This window comes from Pogona vitticeps, chromosome 3 (genome assembly GCF_051106095.1).
Source record: "Pogona vitticeps strain Pit_001003342236 chromosome 3, PviZW2.1, whole genome shotgun sequence".
Taxonomy (NCBI): Eukaryota; Metazoa; Chordata; class Lepidosauria; order Squamata; family Agamidae; genus Pogona; species Pogona vitticeps.
In genome coordinates, this window is record NC_135785.1 from 167,094,804 (window position 1) to 167,115,843 (window position 21,040).

The 21,040-nt window shown below is 39.8% G+C and overlaps 1 protein-coding gene and 1 long non-coding RNA gene across 3 annotated transcripts in view; both read right to left on the minus strand.

Moving 5' to 3' along the window:
• The window catches only part of LOC144588494 (uncharacterized), a 394,222-nt gene that overhangs the window by 213,060 nt on the left and 160,122 nt on the right, over positions 1 to 21,040 (minus strand). The window lies entirely within an intron of this gene.
• The window catches only part of ADPRHL1 (ADP-ribosylhydrolase like 1), a 44,248-nt gene that overhangs the window by 6,272 nt on the left and 16,936 nt on the right, over positions 1 to 21,040 (minus strand). The window contains exons 3-7 of one of the 2 annotated variants that reach the window (XM_078391439.1): positions 19,993 to 20,118; positions 17,281 to 17,421; positions 13,014 to 13,141; positions 8,854 to 8,986; positions 6,755 to 6,908 (exon numbers count right to left, since the gene is read on the minus strand). In XM_078391439.1, coding sequence (XP_078247565.1) covers positions 6,755 to 6,908; positions 8,854 to 8,986; positions 13,014 to 13,141; positions 17,281 to 17,421; positions 19,993 to 20,118 — 682 coding nt within the window. Of the gene's footprint in view, positions 1 to 5,602; positions 6,909 to 8,853; positions 8,987 to 13,013; positions 13,142 to 17,280; positions 17,422 to 19,992; positions 20,119 to 21,040 lie in introns of those variants that run through there. The other variant, XM_020783969.3, reaches the window with a different exon arrangement.

The window sequence follows — 21,040 nt, forward strand, 5'->3', positions numbered from 1 at the left end:
TGATATTTTTCTTTAATGACAGGAATTCAGTCATGAAAATTTTTCTGAAGCAGAAGATGACATACAGTATGTCACCTTGGTCATGATAGTCACCTACAGATGATTATTGCTACTTCTCCAGGAGTGGCTGCTATCTACAGTACAGATACACACAGGTGTATTATGTTTTATTTGAAAAACAGAACCAATCTATTCAAACACATACCAAACTGTGATAATGTATTTCATCATGCAACTATTTCATTATACTTTTTCTGTTTCAGTAAACTCTCATGCCCTACCTCAAGCTGTCTCTGAACTTCTTTAATTTGTCATTTGGCACAGCAACCTACCCTCTGAGAAGTAGATGTCCAAAGCCCATTTATTAGTATAGAACTCTTCAGATCCCATCTTGTTCAAGGTATTTTAACAGGTGACCAACAAGTTTTGATACCAGCGATATATTTTAAATTCAATAAAGCCATGGTGCAATGAAACCCACTGAGTGCAAAGTGAAAATCTAATTTGCTTCCTACCAATTAATTAGAGAAATGTTCTCTTAAAGTCTGTTTTCTAAAAGGATAATTCCAACAAGGCTGCAAGAGCCAGAGAGATAAAAGCTTTGCATGTAATGAAATCCACAGTAATATCCCATGACCTCTCTATCTTTTCAGTTGTTAACATAAGGCTGGAAGTTTGGCATGGCTGTGACTATACTTCTGTTTGAAGAAGTAGGCTTACAGACAGCTGGGGTTTATGAAATGCTTTAACTGAGAGGATCAGTTACTAAATAAAATAGTGAACTCAGTGTGAAAGCTACAGAGTGAAGTCAACAGCAGTAGACAATGGCCTGGAGGGGAAGAAATACATTGGAGGTTTCAATTTTCTAGCATCATAAAAAAAATTGAGAGGTTAATTCATGTAATAATAAAGCAGTACATGAATGGGAATCACTTGCATCCCAGAACAGGATTAAGTTTTTCTACCTCTTTATATGGGAGCAGAAGCAAACCAACAGATTATCTGGGGATGAAGTCCTGGCTCTGATGAATACAAAGGCAGATGTAATTCAGTAGCTCAGGATATCATCCTTACTCTGCATAGCAGTCAGGTGCCCAAACCATACAAAGAAAATGCTCTCCTGATTTTAAGCCGCTATATTGCAATAGATTCTGCCATCCTGATCACCTTCAGTCAACCATTTATTCCTTGCTCAGCAAGGTGTGTTCTTTGATCTTTGAGACACTTTCAAAGATGTATGTGCTTTCAGTGGTTTTGTCCTATAAAGATGGTTATCCTTTTATAGGAATGTGGTGGCGCTGCAGGTTAAACCACAGAAGCCTCTGTGCTGCAAGGTCAGAAGACCAGCCGTTTTAAGATCGAATCCACGTGACGGAGTGAGTCCCAGCTCCTGCCAACCTCGCAGTTCGAAAGCATATAAAAATGCGAGTAGATAAATAGGGACCACCTAGGTGGGAAGGCAACAGTGTTCAATGTCTAGTCGCGCTGGCCACATGACCACGGATACTGTCTACGGACAAACGCTGGCTCTACGGCTTGGAGACGGGGATGAGCACCGCGCCCTGGAGTCAGACACGACTGGACTACATGTCAAGGGGAACCTTTACCTTTTTAACTATCTTCTTTAGTTTAGGTCTGAAGCAGGAGGGAGCACAAGGGAGAGTGTCTAGTATAAGGATAGGGAAAGAAATCAATCTTGTAATATATTGATTTTTTAAAAAGTGCTTTATTTGTTATATCTGTTGTAGCAATATTATGCACCTCATAACCACCAGAAATATACAGGTGGCTCCTGAAAATCAGCCAGATCTAATAAATATGGTACACAGCCTACCTGGATCCCTCTCTAAATTATACGCTTCTCTATGAAAAAAGATGGCAGAATCTAGTCTTCAAAGCTTTATTCACACAACAACATTAGAATGAAGCATATGGTCCCATTGGCACAGGTTCTGTTTATAATGACTTTGTCCAAGCATGTCTGTACAATATTTTTGGGATTGGGGAATTGCATGGTGATGTGTCACCATAATTAAAGCACACAACACATGCAACTATAACAAAATGGTTCTGTTTGTGAACATGAAAGTAATAAATAAATTTAGAATTGAGGGGGCATTTGCCATGCCCTTATCTTTTTAAAAGTAGAGACAATACAAGATAGAAAAATTTGACAGTTAAACAAGCATCTGATATTATAGAAAATATGAACCAAGGGTATAATGAGAATTAACTAGATCTTATTCTAGGACAATTTCTTGTCTCTCTCCATAACAACATGTATGATATCATCTTTATAAAAAGCAGTGTCCTGCTGAAGCCATGCCATGACTAACACATATCAGAATGGATTCAGTACTTGCTTTAAGGATTGTACTTTACTGGAGCTGGTGCTAATCTCAAAACCATGTCCGTCTACCCATTACAGAAGCATAAAATTGAAGGAAGATGATCAAATGTTCCAGATTATGTTACAATTTGCCCTTTACGCTTATAACAACTTTTTAAAGTATTGGATATATCAACATTTCAGTTCAAGTAAGCACAATGATGGATTTATAAATCTGCACATGTTTGTCTGCTTCACTGGCTAACATTCCCTGATACAAAGGTTACATTTATAAGCTCTTACAACCAGTGCTATGAATCTAGTACCTAATTTTGTTTTCTGCTGCTGTGCAGGATTTCATTGTTAATAAATATTCCAAACCAGGGCCAGCTCTACTGTCAGGCAGGGTGAGATAGCTACCCTAGGGAGTAGATGTCTGATTCATCAAAAGGCAGCAGATTAATACTTTTAAAATCTTTTATTGCTGTATTTTTGTTGCCATGGGATTTTCTGCCTCAGATGCCAAAGTAATTTGGCTTTAAGTACTAAGCATCTTTACTTGGACTAATAACGGGCACCATATGCTAATGTTGTTCCTCAGGCAGTAAAATATCTTTGGTTGGTCCTGATCCAAACTGGAGCTAAGTTCTGTAAGCTCATCTCTACACGACCTCTGGAACAAGGGAAACAATTTTCTATGCTGTTATGGTAACACATAGAAAGAGTTGAAGATGTAGGCTTTTTGTGCATTGTTGCTGAACTATGAATTACTACTACTGATTAGTCTTAAAGGAATGCAGTGAAACTTGAACTGGTTGCTTATGTTTCATGAGCAATTATTGTTATTTAATGATCATTTGTATACCCCCATTAGAAGACCAATTGTGCCTTGAAATCAATGGTAATTTGAAATAAATTTATTTTTATTTTATTCATTTATTTATTAGATTTCTATCCCGCCCTTTTAGACAAAGTCTACTCCAGGCGGGTTCCATCAAACATTATAAACTAAAACAGTTAAAAACAATTCAAAACAATAGTAATTAGTAATACTTCGTAGTGCTCAAGATGGAAAACAGAAAATTATAATGAAATAAAGTCAAGTGTTGACAGGAGGGAAGGCCTGCCGAAAGAGCCAAGTTTTTAATTGGCTCTTTAAAACACCCAGCGAGGGAGCCAGACAGATCACTGATGGGAGATTATTCCAGAGCCAAGGGGCCACTGCCGAGAAGGCCCGGTTTCTTGTTCATTCTCTCCGGGCCTCTCTCGGCGTTAGGCCCCTCAACCGTCCCTCCTGGCTATGGCGAGTGATTCGGGTAGATCTAGGTGGGAGAAGGCGATCTGCCAGGTATCGAGGTCCTAAACCGTTTAGGGCTTTGTACGTCATCATTAATACTTTGAAGTCAATGCAGAAATGAATGGGCAGCCAATGCAAGGCAACCAGAGTGGGAGAGATGTGCTGGTATTTTCTCACCCCACTAAGGAGTCTGGCCACCGCATTCTGCACCATTTGAAGCTTCCGCATCAATCCCAAAGGTAGCCCCACGTAGAGCGCATTACAGTGGTCTAATCTCGAGATTACAAGCACATGGACGAGATGGTGAGAGCCCCGCCATCAAGATAGGGTCACAGCTGGGCAATCTGCCACAGATGGAAATAGGCGGAGTGGACCATGGACGCCACTTGAGTTTCCATGGTAAGCGCCAGGTCCAGATGTATCCCCAAGCTGCGCACCACACTCTTCGCGGTGAGAGTCACCCCCCAAAAGAAATGGAGTTTCCCAAACCGCCAATGGAGGGGGCACCCACCCTCAAGACCTCCGTCTTGTCCGGGTTCAACCTCAACCCATTCAGCTGCATCCATTGCAGCACAGCCTCCAGACAGCGCTGAAGAGACAGAACGGCATCCACTGAAGTAGGTGAAAAGGAGATGTAGAGCTGAGTGTCACCAGCGTACTGATGGCATGAAGCCCCACACCCCCTGAGGACCCCACCCAGCGGCCTCATATAGATGTTAAACAGCATTGGGGAGATGATCAACCCCTGTGGAACCCCACAGTTGAGACTCCATTGGAATGAAACGCTCTCCCCAGGCTGTACTCTCTGGGGACGGTCCTCCAAGAAGGATCAGAACCAGGTGAGTGCCAGGCCACCAATTCCCAGCTCAGAGAGCCTCCCCTGGAGGATACCGTGGTCGACAGTATCAAAGGCAGCTGAGATATCGAGGAGGACCAACAAGGACATTTTGCCCCTGTCAGCCTCCCTCAACAGGTCATCCATCAGTGCGACCAGTGCCATTTCTGTGCCATGGCGCGGCCTGAAGCCCGACTGGAACAGATCCAGCACATTGGTTTCGTCCAAAAGAGCCTAAAGCTGATCAGCCACCACCCTCTCCACCACTTTGCTAAGGAAAGAAATATACATTCCCTATGTTTCTAGCAGTTTCTCTGATGTTCTGTGCTAAATAATCTTCACAGTAGCCCTTGCAAGGCAATTTTGGAGAGCCTACTATGCAGAACTAATGGAAATTGCAGTCTAGTCACACCAAGATGGCTCACTTTACCTCCTTCCGCATTCCACTCACTGCTGTAACCTCATACCAAAAAAAATTATACATAAAATAGTACATTACCATCCATGAAAATAATTCCCTGCCCACTCTATTGTTTCTGATTTTTGCAAACTTGGGTTCTTTCCCAGTTTGTCAGACTAAATTGCAGCATAAGACGCAAAGGATAAAATCCAGGGTGAAGTTGCAAATGTCATGCTGTTAGAATTTGTCTGAACCTTCCATATCAGTTCTGCTTTGGTTATATATATATTTATTTACTACTAGAGGTTTCATAATACAGTATAGTAATGGCTTTTTTTTGCTAAATTTTCTGTAGTTGAGCAAAAAGTAAAAAATTTAAAAAGTAGGTATTGCCTGCTTTTGCACAAATATTCCATGTTCTTAAAGGACAATAGATGGATGCATATATTCCTGTCAAACATCTCACTATTGTGTGTGGAGGGTTTTTTTCCTCTGTAGAAAGAGGAAAATGCAGATGTGCTAATTCACTGGCTTGAGAATCAGGCCCATTAACTCTTAAAGTTTCAATTTGCTACATAGTCTATATTCTTTCTGCATGAGAACAGCATTTTTCAAAAGGTAGTTCTTGACTATGAATAAATAACTAGACCAAATAACATGACCAAAAACTGCAGGCAAGAATTTCAAAAACGGCACAGTAACATGCAACATGCGGAAGGCAAAAATAATGAATTGTGCTTATAAAGAGGCATAATATTGATTTATTCACAAATATTTTAGCCACTCATTAAAAAGATTGTCTAGATAGAGAAAGCAAGAAACATCACAAAAATATTGAAGGCTACATTAGAAACATTTGCATATACGTGTTTTGCTACATCTCTCTGCATATTTTTAGTATCTCTGTGTTCAGTGATATGTTGGATGACTACCAAGGTTTGGCTTTCCCTCATTAGAATGATTTTGCTCTGCAATTCTGACAGAGAGTATACATTCAGATGTTGGGAAATGTCACACAGAAGTTAACATTACGAATTTTAGGGGAAACTGAAACAGTTCAAGAAAATCTGGAGGAAAAAACAGAAGCTCAAGAACACTCATTTAGAAAGGTGATGCCATTAGTTTATCTTAAAGTTTGCAGATAGCAGTAGTTTTATGTATAAACTATTGCTGTATGAACATCAAAATACTGGTGATGAAAGGTGACGGCATAACAAGAGGCAGAATTTCATACCCCCAAAAGAGTTTTGTTGGAAGCTTCAAATTTTCAAATGAAAACGAATATCAAGAATACTGAAAGAAGCCTCGTAGGCATTATTAGCACCATTCACACATTACACAGAAGCAAATGAAGGTTTATGATTTGTGCGTTTCCAAATATTGGTTTCATTCACACATTACATTTTTATGGGGCATTTAAAAACAACATAGGTGTACCTAAAATGGAAATTACATTTGTATTGAAACATTGAGTCTCTGATAATGAAGTAGCCAGCTAATTGCCTATTTCATGGTAAACGGCCAGAATCCTATTAGTGCTCAAGTAAGATTTGGGACTAATTGTGACCAATTGATGAGGTGGTGGTGCATGTTGTAGTAAGGTGCCTGGTCAATGTCGGATTGTGATGTACCCCAGCAGTCTGTCAGTTAGCCACAATTAACCTTACGTTAACATGAAAAGGATTCTGGCCAATGAGTAGAAATTTGCCACCTAATACCATGACAAGAAATACTGTAGAGCAGAATGACCTGCAGGTGTGCAATTCTTTTGTTGCTGAACTCCTGGAAGTGTTTTTAAGGTTATGGCATTAGGAATCTAGCTACAGGATATCGTATAAACCATTTTTTATATAAAAGAAAGAAAGAAAGAAAAAACAGCAAACACATCTTTACTTTTCCTCTGAAGACAGTCGGAAAATAGTCTCTCCCAAGTATTCTAGCCTCTCCCTTTGTTCAAGATCCTGGTACAAGCCTTTAGGAACTTTGTTGAGGCCATACAGCAATCCATACAAACAGCCAGCAATGCTTCCAGTAGCTGCACTCTCCCCTGTAAGATGAAGCACAAATGAGCATTTCGTTTTATTACAAAGCCATCTAGCTGGTCATGGAAATCGTGTGCTATCCATCAGCAACCAGCTGGACATGACAGTTGTTGGAATTTCCACTTGTAATTGTTGTGACATGACTCTAGGGAGTTTGGGAATTGTAATTCTAAAGTTTTCATCAGCTAATTAAGTAGAATCTCTATTCTGCAGCCTTGCCAAGCAGCATCTGTGGACAAATCATAGCCCTGAAGCAAAAGACGTTGCTGTGGCCCACTCTCTTGTCACTCTGAGTCAGCCTATAAACTACCTAAAGTAACTCTCTTGAGATTTTTCTTGAAAGTCACTCAATAACATTTTCTAACTTCCAGTAAGATTACATCACTACCTAACATTTTTTCACTGCTCTTGCTCTTTCCATATAGCCCCCTCAAAAAGCTGCAAGGAAGAAAAAAGAAAGAAACATGTGAACAGAACATTAATTTAGTCATAACACTATCTATTATTCATGTTTGCTTTCTGAGAAGGAATGCAACATTAAAAATTGTGGGAGTATTGTCTTTAAATTTTGTTTTTTTGGTGTTCTATTTGGGCATAGTAAAAAATTGGTAAATAGAGAAAGGCTTCAAAATTTTAAAAAGCTAAGAGTAGAACCTTTTAATTGTGACCATTAGGAGCTCAGAGAAAGACACATATGAAATATTTGGGGGGATATCCCCCCCAATTGATGAAAATATATAACAAGGAAACATGATTTTTCTCTACACCTTTTTTTATATTATTACATACAGATTGGCCTGCTAAATACCTCTTTGACATGACTCAAAACATACACAACAAGAACAGTAAAGGGCCCTCCAAATAAGTCTAATTCCCTCAGGAATACCCATATGCCTCTCAAGCCAGAAAGAGGCTTTAGAGATACAGTTTAATTAGACCTAAGAGCAATTTCATGTTGCTGAGCGGAGAACCGAGGCAGTCTTTTCAGGCCTTTGAAATTAGTCTTCCAAGGAATCTCAAGCTTAATTCCTGAAGTCCAGTCACCAAAAAACAAGTAAACTGCTATTTTGCATAATACTGGAAGTGAGAGAAGCTCGTACTCTAATAAGGAGAGGCTTTATGAATTTCCCTCTTCCAGACATGGACCATCTCTAGCCTCTGTTTATGGCCTAAGTTAACAATTCAGAGGCAACAAAATGACCTGTGAGGAAATATCAGATCCGTAATTCTGACACTGCCTTCTCTCCTCCTATTATGTCTCTCCCCCGCCCCCATTTTTAAAATCCCTTGTTCATTTGAATCATTTGTTTTCGTAAATCTGTATGTGTGGCTCAAACATTGGGGTGGGGGTGGGGGGGACAGAGGGTCCCATGTCCTGTTGAACCTGCAGAGTTACTTTTGAGGGCATTAAGCCGGTTTGGGACGTCTAAGACTTATTGGTGATATTCTTTGGCTGTATTCAAAAATAATAAAAGGCTTGAAATAAGTGTTCGGAAAGGCTCCTCACTACAGAACTTTCTGGCAGCTTATTTTGATTCCTATCTCCATTAAAGCATCCTTGCTGTTGATGACAGGTGAAGGCCATGTACGTTTTTTTGCGAATAACAAAGCTTTTGTTACTTTTTGTGGCTTTTTCTCCCTGTGATAGTACAATGGCCACCTCCTTTATGGAAAAAGGCAATGCCTCTTACTTGCCACATAAGAGAAAGAAATCAACAAGAGGTGAACCTTTTCCCCCACGGGGCCCCAACAATGATATGTGCACACTTGCTGACTCAGAAAGACATTAAGCACTTTAGATGCAAGATATATTAAAGAAATGAAGTCATGGATCAGGTTGATTTATGAGTCACTTCAGACCAGCCACACTGACATAATCCAATCTGCTGTGCACGTTATAGAAACTGTCAATGTTTCTAAATAGTATGAAAGAACCGTTAGTTTACTCACCGCCATGGAACATGGCTCGGTTGCACAGCTCTGTCCAGTCACCACCACATCCTAAGATAGCATCATATGCAATCATAGGAGCATCGTGTCCTCTCCTTCCACCACGACCTTCAGAGCTCCACCGTCTATAAGTCTGAATATATAATTAACAAGCTTAGTTGGGTGAACTGGGTAGTAAGGCAAACTAATAACACTAGTATGGTAGGATCCTCCCACAGGGCCAGTATCTGCTGATTCATTCATCCACGGTCTGAAAATACTAAACAAAAAAACCTCAGAAATATGTGATTACATGTATTTCCAGGTGATATTTATCAGAACTGGCCACTAGAGAGAGCCAGAAATGATATAATGTATAGTGATTGATACGGCTACGTTTTTTTGGCATCCACAGGGAAGGGGGCTTGGAATTGTTCTCCTGTGGATACCTCAGTCCTACTGTATATGCATATGCAGGTGTACTGTATTTCTTGCCTTGTATTCAGCAAGGCAGAAAAAAATGAGGTAAACTGCAGCTTGTGCTTACATATTTATGTATTCCTTCTTTTTAGAATCAAACTTTGTTTTTTGGTTTTTTCCTTCAGTATTTGGATTACTGAACCTTAAATAAGATGGAAAACAGCCTTGGATCATAGAGTACTATAGCCTAAAAAATTTCTGTCTGAGGCAGAGAAAATGGACATCAAATTCAGAGGGAATTTGTCAAAGCCAGACAACATACATATTTGATGTATGAAGGAGAAAATCTCACAAGCACTTTCCCAACTTCCCTCAGTAAAAAATACAATATCCATAAACCAATTTTCAAAAACAGCCTCATAGGGCCCCAAAAGTGGAATTTGAGGTAGCTGGCTCACTTTGTCTAATATCTGTTGAGGCAAATTATTAGACATCTTCCTCAGGGCTTTTATGAAATAAGGATTCAATATGTCTTCACCAGATTCTCCGATATCATAATGTTATATAATTTGCTTCTCTAACATTACCATGATGCCAACTGGAACTAGGAATGTAGGACACATTTGTCAAGTTTTTGTAGAAACTTGCCAGATTTACATGTACTGAATTTATGGGAGAAGCACAATCCATGTACTTCCCAAACTCTGCAATGTTCAGGATTTTGCAATCTAGTTTGCAACTTTAAAAATGCATATAAAATACATATATTCTGGAAAAAAAATACACATCATCTGCTGTGGCAATTTTTCAGAAATAAAACATTTGTGATTGCAAACCATGAAAGGTCTTAAGAATACTAAAAAGCCATGTAAAAGCTGTTGGAGGCTGCTTTCCCAGAACTGCCAACAGTGGTAAAGTCATATCAGTGATATGCTTTTTAGTAATTAAAGATTCTCCCCGCTCATCAGCTGGCCCCCAAATAGCTTCCGTAGAATGAAAGGGATCCCAATGGAGCTTTGGGCGCTTTTGGAGGAGGATGGCAATTTTTAATTTCTGAAAAACTGCTGTGGTTAATCACATCATCAGCCTTTCGCGACACAAATTTTCACAACAGGATCTCAGCTAAACAGTGTATATTAGAGTGATATGTACAAAAAATACAGATTAATTTCCAAGCATGCTTGGGTGGGGGATGATTCTTTTTTTTCTGCGCTGCAAACCAATACAAACACAAATGAAGTTATAGTTAGAAAAATTTAGCAACACCAAAATTTTGGGTAACTACTACCTATGCCACTCTTATGGTCTCTGGTGATGGCAGGCAGAGTATCAACAGTGGCCCTCACCACAATATGTGTGTGTAGAACTCCTCCTGCACTGCTACTAATTAAATAGCAACCCTTGCCATTATGAGGGGCCAGCTTCCCACCTGTGATGGGAGATTTCTACAATTTCTGGGTTTTTAAAAAGTAGGTGCAATCAATTTTGAATGAATCTCCATGTAACAGAATGATTGTGTAATCATTTGTAATTTAGTCTGGAATACTACTAGTGAAGCATAAAAAAGCAAGAAAGGTGTTTACGCCTTGATCACTCTGATCATGCAGCATTTTCACATTGATGCTGCACCCTGAAGAACACTGAGGTAAAAGCTATTCGTACAATTAAAGTGAGCTGGATGCTGGCTGGCTTTCAGTTATCACAGGTACCCTGTGGAGTTAGGGCCATAATGAAGACTGGCATTTCAGCCTCTGAGCTGTTTACCTGGCCCCCACCTGGAATTCAAAGAACAGTTCTGGTATATTGTTCAAGCCAGATCACCATATCTAGCACTGATTTCATCTACCATTTGTTCCAGTGGCCAGGATTGCTCAGTCTGCTCTTACCCCAGAAATTTTATATTTGTCATCGTCGTTTAGTTATGTCTGACTCTTCGTGACCCCATGGACCAGAGCACGCCAGGCCCTCCTATTTTCCACTGCCTCCCGGAGTTGGGTCAAATTCATGTTGGTCGCTTCGATGACACTTTCCAACCATCTCATCCTCTGTCGTCCCCTTCTCCTCTTGCCTTCACACTTTCCTAACATCAAGGTCTTTTCTAAGGAGTCTTCTGTTCTCATGAGATGGCCAAAGTATTGGAGCCTCAGCTTCAGCATCTGTCCTTCCAGGGAGCACTCAGGGTTGATTTCCTTTAGAATTGGTAGGTTTGTTCTCCTTGCAGTCCAGGGCACTCTCAAGAGCCTCCTCCAGCACCACAATTCAAAGGCATCAATTCTTTGGCGGTCAGCTTTCTTTATGGTCCAGCTCTCACTTCCCTACATCACGACAGGAAAAACCATAGCTTTGACTACTCAGACTTTTGTTGGCAAGGTGATGTCTCTGCTTTTTAAGATGCTGTCAAGGTTTGTCATCACTTTCCTCCCAAGAAGCAGGCGTCTTTTAATTTCGTGGCTGCTGCCACCATCTGCAGTGATCATGGAGCCCAAGAAAGTAAAATCTGTCACTGCCTCCATATCTTCCCCTTCTATTTCCCAGGAGGTGATGGGACCAGTGGCCATGATCTTAGGTTTTTTTGATGTTGAGTTTCAGGCCGTTTTTTGCACTCTCCTCTTTCATTCTCTTACAAGGTTCTTTAATTCCTCCTCATTTTCTGCCATCAGAGTGGTATCATCTGCATATCGGAGGTTGTTGATATTTCTTCCCGCAATCTTAATTCTGGTTTGGGATTCCTCCAGTCCCGACTTCCGCATGATGTATTCTGCATATAAGTTAAATAAGTCGGGGGACAATATACAGCCTTGTCGTACTCCTTTCCCAATTTTGAACCAATCAGTTGTTCCATACCCAGTTCTAACTGTTGCAGCTTCCTGTCCCACATATAGGTTTCTCAGGAGATAGATAAGATGGTGAGGCACTCCCATTTCTTTAAGGACTTGCCATAGTTTGCTGTGGTCCACACAGTCAAAGGCTTTTGCATAGTCAATGAAGCAGAAGTAGATATTTTTCTGGAACTCTCTGGCTTTCTCCATAATCCAGCGCATGTTAGCAATTTGGTCTCTAGTTCCTCTGCCTCTTCGGAATCCAGCTTGTACTTCTGGGAGTTCTCGGTTCACATACTGCTGAAGCCTACCTTGGAGGATTTTGAGTATAACCTTGCTAGCATGTGAAATGAGTGCAATTGTACGGTAGTTGGAGCATTCTTTGGCACTGTCCTTCTTTGGGATTGGGATGTAGTCTGATCTTTTCCAGTCCTCTGGCCACTGTTGAGTTTTCCAAACTTGCTGGCACATTGAATGTAGCACTTTAACAGCATCATCTTTCAAGATTTTAAATAGTTCCACTGGAATGCCATCACCTTCACTGGCCTTGTTGTTAGCCAGGCTTTCTATGGCCCACTTGACTTCACTCTCCAGGATGTCTGGCTCAAGGTCAGCAACTACATTGTCTGGGTTGTCCGGGATATCCAAATCTTTCTGATATAATTCTTCTGTGTATTCTTGCCACCTCTTATTATTATAGTCTGCTCTTACCCCAGAAATGTTATATTAGTTGACTCAAATTATTTCTCGTGAAATTATATAACATGGCAGAGTTTTACTTGGATGCTATTCAGTTGATGCGTGTGTTTAAAAGCACCAGACACACAGTGAACACTTTCGTAAGGCTATGTGACTGCACAATTGGATCCACTTTTATACAAACAGCTAGGATTACTTATTTCCCTCACCCACAAATACAATGTTTTTACTTGAAGTATTTACCTTTTCTCTTTCCTCTGCATCATAATTGTCAGGAAAATGAGGCTTATTCTGATTTTCTTCATTGATTTCTCTCTCTTCCAAGTAAAACTGCCACTTTGCTTCAAAGTAAAACCAGTGCTCCTGATATTCTAAATTCAAAATAAAGTAATTGTTGTACATTTCATGTCAAACATTTCAACCAGTGAACTACCAACTATGTGCCAATAACAAAGCCCAGTTTACAGAGATCTCATGAAGAAAATTCATTAAAACATGGCAATAATAATCTTGTGCTCAATGACCTAAATGTGATTGGTCTGCAGCATGTATTATTTATGTATGTATTAATTTAATTTAATTTAATTTTTATCCAAACCAATTAGTAGCAAGGCTCCTACTCTGGGCAGCAAAGATAAGATTAAGGATGAGAAGATTTTCATTCTCTGCTATAATATCAAATAATACAGCTAACAATGTTAAGGAAAACCAGAATACAGAATGATGATATATAACATATCATTTAACAGACAAATGCTGCAAAATTAGATTTATATTCCATGTTAAGATACTAGTTGTAGGACCGTTACCTGAAATACAAACATCATAATTAGGCATAAACACTATTTTACCAAGAGAGAGAGAGAGAGAGAGCGTAAAAATCCTTCAGTCTCAAGAGACTATGGTAGCATGCTCTGAATGGAGATCTTGGAACAGCGTCTAGTGTGGCTGAGAAGGCCAATTCAAGAGTGACAATCTCTTGCACATTGAAGACAAATACAATCTGTCCCTGTCCCGCTCCCTGGTTTTGCTTGTTTCGGGACTGCCTCTTTGCCTCGGCCTGCTAAACAAGTGCCTCTTCAAATTGGGAGAGGCCATGCTGCACTGCCTGCCTCCAGGCTGAACACTCAGATGTCAAGGTTTCCCATCTCTTGAGGTCCATTCCTCAGGCCTTCAGATCCCACTTGCAGATGTCCCTGTATCGCAGCTGTGGTCTCCCTCTGAGGTGCTTTCCCTGCACTAATTGTCCATAAAGGAGATCTTTTGGAATCTGACCATCAGCCATTCTCACGACATGCCCGAGCCAACAAAAACATTGCTGTTTCAGTAATATTACATGCTAAAAATTCCAGCTCATTCTAGAAATACTCTATTTCAAATGTTGTCCTTCCAGGTGATACAAAAAATGTGTCGGAGACAATGCAAATGGAAGGTGTTCAGCTTCCTCTTCTGGCATGCACAAAGGGTCCAGGACTCACTGCAGTACAGGAGGGTACTCAGGACACGGGCTCTACAAACCTGGATCTTGGTATATACCGTCAGCTTCTTATTAAGCCATACTCTCTTTGTGAGTCTTGAGAACATGGTAGCTGCTTTGCCAAAGCATCTATCCAGCTCAACATCTAGGCAGAGGCTGTCAGAGATTGTTGAACCAAGGTACACAAAGTCATGAACAACCTCCAATTCTTGTGTAGAGATGGTAATAGAGGGAGGTGAGTCCATGCCCTGGCCCATGACGTGTGTTTTCTTTAGGCTGATTGTTAGTCCAAAATCTTGGCAGGCCTTACTAAAACAATTCATAAGTTTTCGAAGCTCTTCAGCAGAATGGGCAAAAACAGCTGCATCACTGGCAAAGAGGAAGTCCCGGATGCATTTCAGCTGGACTTTGGTCTTTGCTCTCAATTTAGAGAGATTAAAGAGCTTTCCATCTGATCTAGTCCGGAGATAGACACCTTCTGTTGCAGTTCCAAAAGCGTGCTTCTGCATGACAGTAAAAAAGATTCAAAACAGAGTTGGTGCGAGGACACAGCCCTGTTTCACTCCTCTTCGGACAGCAAAGGGATCTGATGTTGAGCCATCAAAAACTACAGTGCCCTTCATTTCCTCATGAAATGATCTGATCATATTAAGGAGTTGAGGTGGACATCCAATTTTGGGAAGTATTTTAAAAAGGGCATGCCTGCTAACCAAATTCTTTGTAAGATTTATGAAGGCCACAAAGAGTGGCTGTCGTTGTTCCCTACATTTCTCGTGCAACTGTCTAAGGGAAAATACCATGTCAATGGTTGATCTATTAGCTCAAAATCCAAACTGTAAAACAAAATCTACCCTTCAAGCAATTTTAGAAATACTGGGATCCTACAACGAAGTGGCAAAATTATTCAGTGAGCAGTTATGGAAGGGGTATAGTCAACAGGAGACAGGGAATAATGAACAAGGAAATGAGAGGGTGGTGGATGATGTATGCCAATCAAAGGAGGGGCTGGAGGAAATCAGAGGAGAAAATTTAGGAGATCTAATTCTAACCCTGGAGCAGAGAAGAGTCTTAGGTGTGCTAAAGGAAGATAAGGGGAGAGAACCAGCAGATTTAATTAAACATAGCCTGAAAGATCTATTGGAGATAACATCAAGTGCAAAAAATGATATCAGATGGTACAAAGGACGGCAGAATTTTTAGAGAGATGGGTATAAGAACTGGGAAAAGATAAACAAGAGAATGAGTTACTGTACTTAGAAAGATGCAAAGTAAAAGAATATTAAGGTGGCCTTCAATGTTGAAAGCATGTATACACCTAACTTCTGGAATTGTAAGGGGACATATCTTATATATTAGAAAAGGGAATCAAACTGAAATAAGGGACCACTAATCAAGGTAAAGACATAACACGGTGGTTCTTAAGATAAATTGAAGCTAGACATAAGAAAGAGGTAAAACAAATAATATTCAATTAACATACAGTATTAGATATGATATTGATCTAGACATGACAGAAAATATGGAGATAGAAATGGCTAAACAATTATATAAAGAAAATCTATATAAAACACTTTAGATAGCATTTATTATGTGTTAGGAACCTATTTAGTTATTATCGGTATAAAATACAAAGTTGGTTGGTTAAATTGCCACAAAATTATATAGATTTGAAACCAGTAGCTGAAGTTAATATAAGACGGAGCAAGCTACACAAACTGTGCGTGCACCCATCAGCTGGGTGGGGGAACCTGGGAATTATAGTTGAAAAACATTTTTGAATTGTGTAAGTAGTGTGACATAGTGGAATTGTGTACAACTTAAACTTTGATGCTTTACATGTGATCTTTTCCTACAATAAGTAATCGTTGCCAAGAAAAAAAAGTCCATTATCACATTTGAAATGTGCTGTGTTTTGCTTTTGCCACCTAAATATAATGTAGTTTCTTGCCGCTCTACTTGTAGTGACATGAATGTTTCCATTACACTTTGTGGAATCTATATCTAGTTCTCTTTGCACAGATGAACTTATCTGTTTAGAATAAAAGAGCTAAATTGTGAATTAGCTTCAGCAAAGAAATTAATTGCAGACTGTACATATACTGAGCAAAGTGTTTTGAGAAACAAGAAAAACACAATGTTCTCTGAAAGCAATTTTCCCCATTGCACTTTCTTGGTCACAGCAGATCATGAAACCTGTTGACATGCCAAGCACATTTCAGCCATCTGCCTGGTCCTTTGCTCAACCAGGAACCTCTTGTTTTCACAGCCATTGTCTCACAGCTACATTCCCTCAGCTGCCCTCTACTTGATATTAGCCGCTTATTGCCTTCTCCTCTGATCAAGGGCCTCTGGTTTTTCTTCCATCTCCCTCTCTTGGTGTGGTCCTTGTGCAGCTCCTTCTAGTGTAATCATCCTTGACCCTCTGTCATCCTTGAGCAGAAGAATAAAGTGGCCCAGGAAGCCCTAAGAAGCACATTTTCTGATATTTATAGCAAATGTTTATCAATGACAATATTCCTACCTCTTATTATCTAATGGGAATCAGCAAAGTAAAACAGTCATGTAGTGAAATTGGTATCCTTGTGTTCAAAATAACAGGATTAGCAAACAAATGACAGAGTTGTTGTGTTAAAAAAAATTGAAAAGGACAGAATTTTTGCATAATAGGGTTAAATCTATATGCATGGTTGGGGTGTGTGTGTGCTGTTTTCCTTTTTTCCTAAAATAGATATGTTCTTCTCAATGACAGAGTTAAAAATGCATGCTTTAGGAGGCTTATATATTTTAGAGGGCGGGTTAGTACTGAGCAAATGGCAGCATATATCTATCTATCAAGGCAGACTTACATACATTAATCCCACACCTGGTCTAGTCTTTAAAAATAAAGTATGGCTAAGAGTTGAAGAACATCAGTGAACGAACATAACACCGTCCTGAAGCATGTTGCTTATTTACCCATTGAGTGGCCCACATGAAAAAGATGAAGTTTTCACCTTGTGGTTGAATTTGAGGTGGTGTATTGCACGTTTTTACCTGCCATGTGCCTGATCGTCTTTTTGCAGTATTCTTCAGCCATTGGGACAACTTTCATCAATTCTCTTCCCCACTGCACTAGTGGCTTTCCTTGTATTGCGTATGAAACAAACAGAGCTGTACACAGTGATCCCAAAAAACCTAAAAGTGCAGAAAGACAATTGTGATGATGGGGGAGGAAGGTGTGTGTGTGTGTGTGTGTGTGTGTGTGTGTGTGTGTGTGTGTGTGTGTGTGTGTGTGTGTGTGTGTGTGTGAGAGAGAGAGAGAGAGAGAGAGAGAGAGAGAGAGAGAGAGAGATCACTAAACAGTGATCATTAAAAAAAGCTAGAAGGAATCTTCCCCGGTGCAGAATAAAACACATGTACTGAGCTTAAAGAATTCCAATGTGTACATTACTTTAGACCAGTGGTTCTTAACCTTTGTTACTTGGATGCTTTTGAACTGCAACTCCCAGAAATCCCAGTCAGGACAGCTGGTGGTGAAGGCTTCTGGGAGTTGCAGTCCAAAACTCCTGAGTAACCCAAGGTTAAGAACCAGTGCTTTAGACTTTGATCTACTTCAGGAATATTTTTGTACCAACAGAATACATAAAGTCAGGAAATGTTCCACCTACATATTTTCTGTGACTCAAACTGCTCATAAAAGTTTTTTTAAAAAACAAGTCAACTGCTCTATGTTGGACTTATTTATAACTCATATATTATCTGGCAGAATTGAAGTGTGTTTAATATTGTTTATATAGGTCCTCCACTTAATAAACAAATTAGCAATTACTACATCTCTAAGATGCAAAGTAGTAAAATCTATAATATAGGCTTTGTAATGTATATTTTTGCCCTGCTAAAATCAATATTATAGCAAAGTGCACAGCAGTGAAACACTATCAATTACTCTCTCCATTAAACATGCCAAACTGTATACAGAGTTCATTCCATTCAACATTGTTCCAAATGGCAGAGCTCAGCTGTAACAACTTCTTGGACATTACATAGCCTGCTTCTATTATCTCTGATCATTGATCAGAGACAAGTGTGCAGACTGAATGAGCATCCTCCTAGAATGTGGTCGACAAGCCTTAAGTTCCCCAACCCTCCACCAATAAAAGTCTTCTGCTTCTGTTGGAGGAAAGTAAGTTTTGGAGCCAATCCAGGGAAACTGCCATGTAAAACTGTTTTGTGAATGTTTACTCATAAAGCCCATCGTGTTCAGTGAAACTGACTCCTTAGACTGAGAGTGAGTTTAGATTTCAAGCAGAAATCAGACTAAGGCATCTGAGATTCACATGTTTTGCATTTTTTCCTGCCACATGAAAAGCTAGAAAATAATTGTTGAAGCCGTTGTGAGCTAGATTGGGGTACACTGACATATTTAATGTTCCTGAGATGCTCTGGTGAATACATATGACTGACAACTTGTGCCTCAACTTGGGAAGCAGACATTTGGTATGACATGTTGGCTGACATTAACATTCCTTAATGATGACTTACTATATGTGGTGTGTGTATCTGTACTTCTGATCTTAGCGGTGACTGTAATATGAGAATGTGGTCTCCAGATTCAAAACAAACTGTTTTTATGATTCTCAGAACCATTTACAATTAAGAACAAAATAAATTAATAACGATGCATGCCTTTCAGTTATACAGCAGATGAACTGTTGCTTTAAAAGGAGTATATGTGATTAGGATTTAAATAGTAAGAGCTAAAGCAGATGATACACTTAGTGTGTATTTGGAAGAAGTGCTCTCTCTTCCTAATATATGGGTCTCATTGTCATAGTACATTATCGCCTTCAACTGCCCACATTGCATTTAGCATTCCTTGTTCTGTGATTTGCTGTTAGAAAGTAAACACTGCCAAAATCTGCAACTCTGATTCTCTAAGGAAATCTAATTGTAAAAGTACATAATACACACCCAGAAGCTTTTAAAGATATAACCTACAAGCCGGGCCTTTCTAAGACACTGAGAGGCCTGAGAATGTTAATTTGAGGCCCATACTTGCTGCTTTCTTCTCAGAGCACCTTATAACCGTGTCATTTTTTCTATATCTGCTGAGAAACAAAATTACATATATGAGCCATATTGGCTGGGCCATCCTAGGGTTTAACGTCCAAAAAAAAGAGTGACTTTTCCAATTTCTGTGGTGCAACAGGTGAAGGAAGAGAAGGAGATCAAGGGTCTTCTTTCATAGGAAGACAGCGAGAACTTAGTCCCACCTAAGTATGCACAGGATAGCAACCTTACCTCTGCCAGTTTTTTCCATCCTCTCCTGCTGTTTGGATTGATTGCAACATGCTTCCACATAGAGGGAGGGAGCCCTCTGGAGGCCCAGCTGACCCCGCCCCCCCAGGGCCTTATGCCATCTTGCACAGCAGTGACAGGATGAACAGGTGAAGAATGGGGCAGGAGGAGACAAGTTAGTGGGATTCTGAAAGAAAAGAGTTGGCAGCAGTGGAGCAGTGCTAATGTTGGAATGGCCCACCATGTTTGAGGCTTTTGTCATATGCAAGGCCCAAGGTAGCTGCCTTTCCCTTTAAAAGGTCTAGTTTGAGGCTTACATTTTATTTATTTATTTATTTATTTATTTATTTATTTATTTATTTATTTATTTATTTAGCTGTTGTGATTAACAGAGGGTCCTGCATGGTGCCACTTAATCTGGTTTGCACACTGATCTGGGCTTTAGAAATTAATTCCCCTGCATTTTACCTGTAGGATGATTGTGAGTCATTCGTCCAACTTCAATGCTCACTTCAATAAGAGCTTCCAGTCTTTCTGGCTTCCAGTATTTCATCCCTAAGCACATGGCTTTTGTGGCTGCCCCGAACCCTGAACCTAGAGCAAGAAATATTAAAACAGCTACTTGAAAAAAAAGATCAAATGAGCTATGCATGATCATGAATCTAAGTGGGGGATAGCTGAGGCCCCCAGGGGGAGAGGAAGCAATAAGGAGGTGTCCCCAATCCAACCATGATGGCCTTCCTTCCAGCTACTGATTGCCATTCTTCTGGCCCTCCCCATTGTGCCTGTTTCCAGCTCCAGAATTACTTACCTATCATGCAGATGTGAGAAATTTGGAGAACTAAAACAAAGGACAATGGTGGGGAGTCTGCAGTACTCTAAATCTGGTTCTAAAATCTTCCAAGGTTTGGTAGATTTAATATATCAGTTTGGAAAATCATCAAGGGCCTGGGAGCACCTCATGTTGGTCAAGTATATGGAATATGTGCCAGGGATATGGTATATGACAATAGTTTGTTCCTGTCTTTTCCCTCAGCTTTTCTTTTAAATTAAATTTTATCTCAATACTATTATTATTTGACATGTTGTAAGTTGCTATAGATCTATGGAAATAGCAGGATGGAGATTGAAATAAATTAGATGAATAGAAGCAAATTAAAATAATAATTCGTAAGTAACAAAACCAAATAATAATAACGGAAAAGCAACAGTGACAAGCAAGTTGTGCAAAACCCTGCAAGAATAAAATCATCCTCATTCGATGCCTAATGGACAAGGAGCGTCAGGACCAAGCAGATCTTTCTAGAAATAATGTTCTAAAGATGTGAAGACAGCACAAAGGAGGTGTTGTCATCTGTTGTTACGCTGGAGCTCCATAAGCTGTTTGTTGGGCACCTTCCATCCAATCCAGTCCGTGATTCAGATTGCTGTTGCATCATATAGTGGGCTATGGATTGGGTTATTAGATCCACATATCAGATTGACTGTTACTTTTTCTAGTACAAGGTGATTTTTA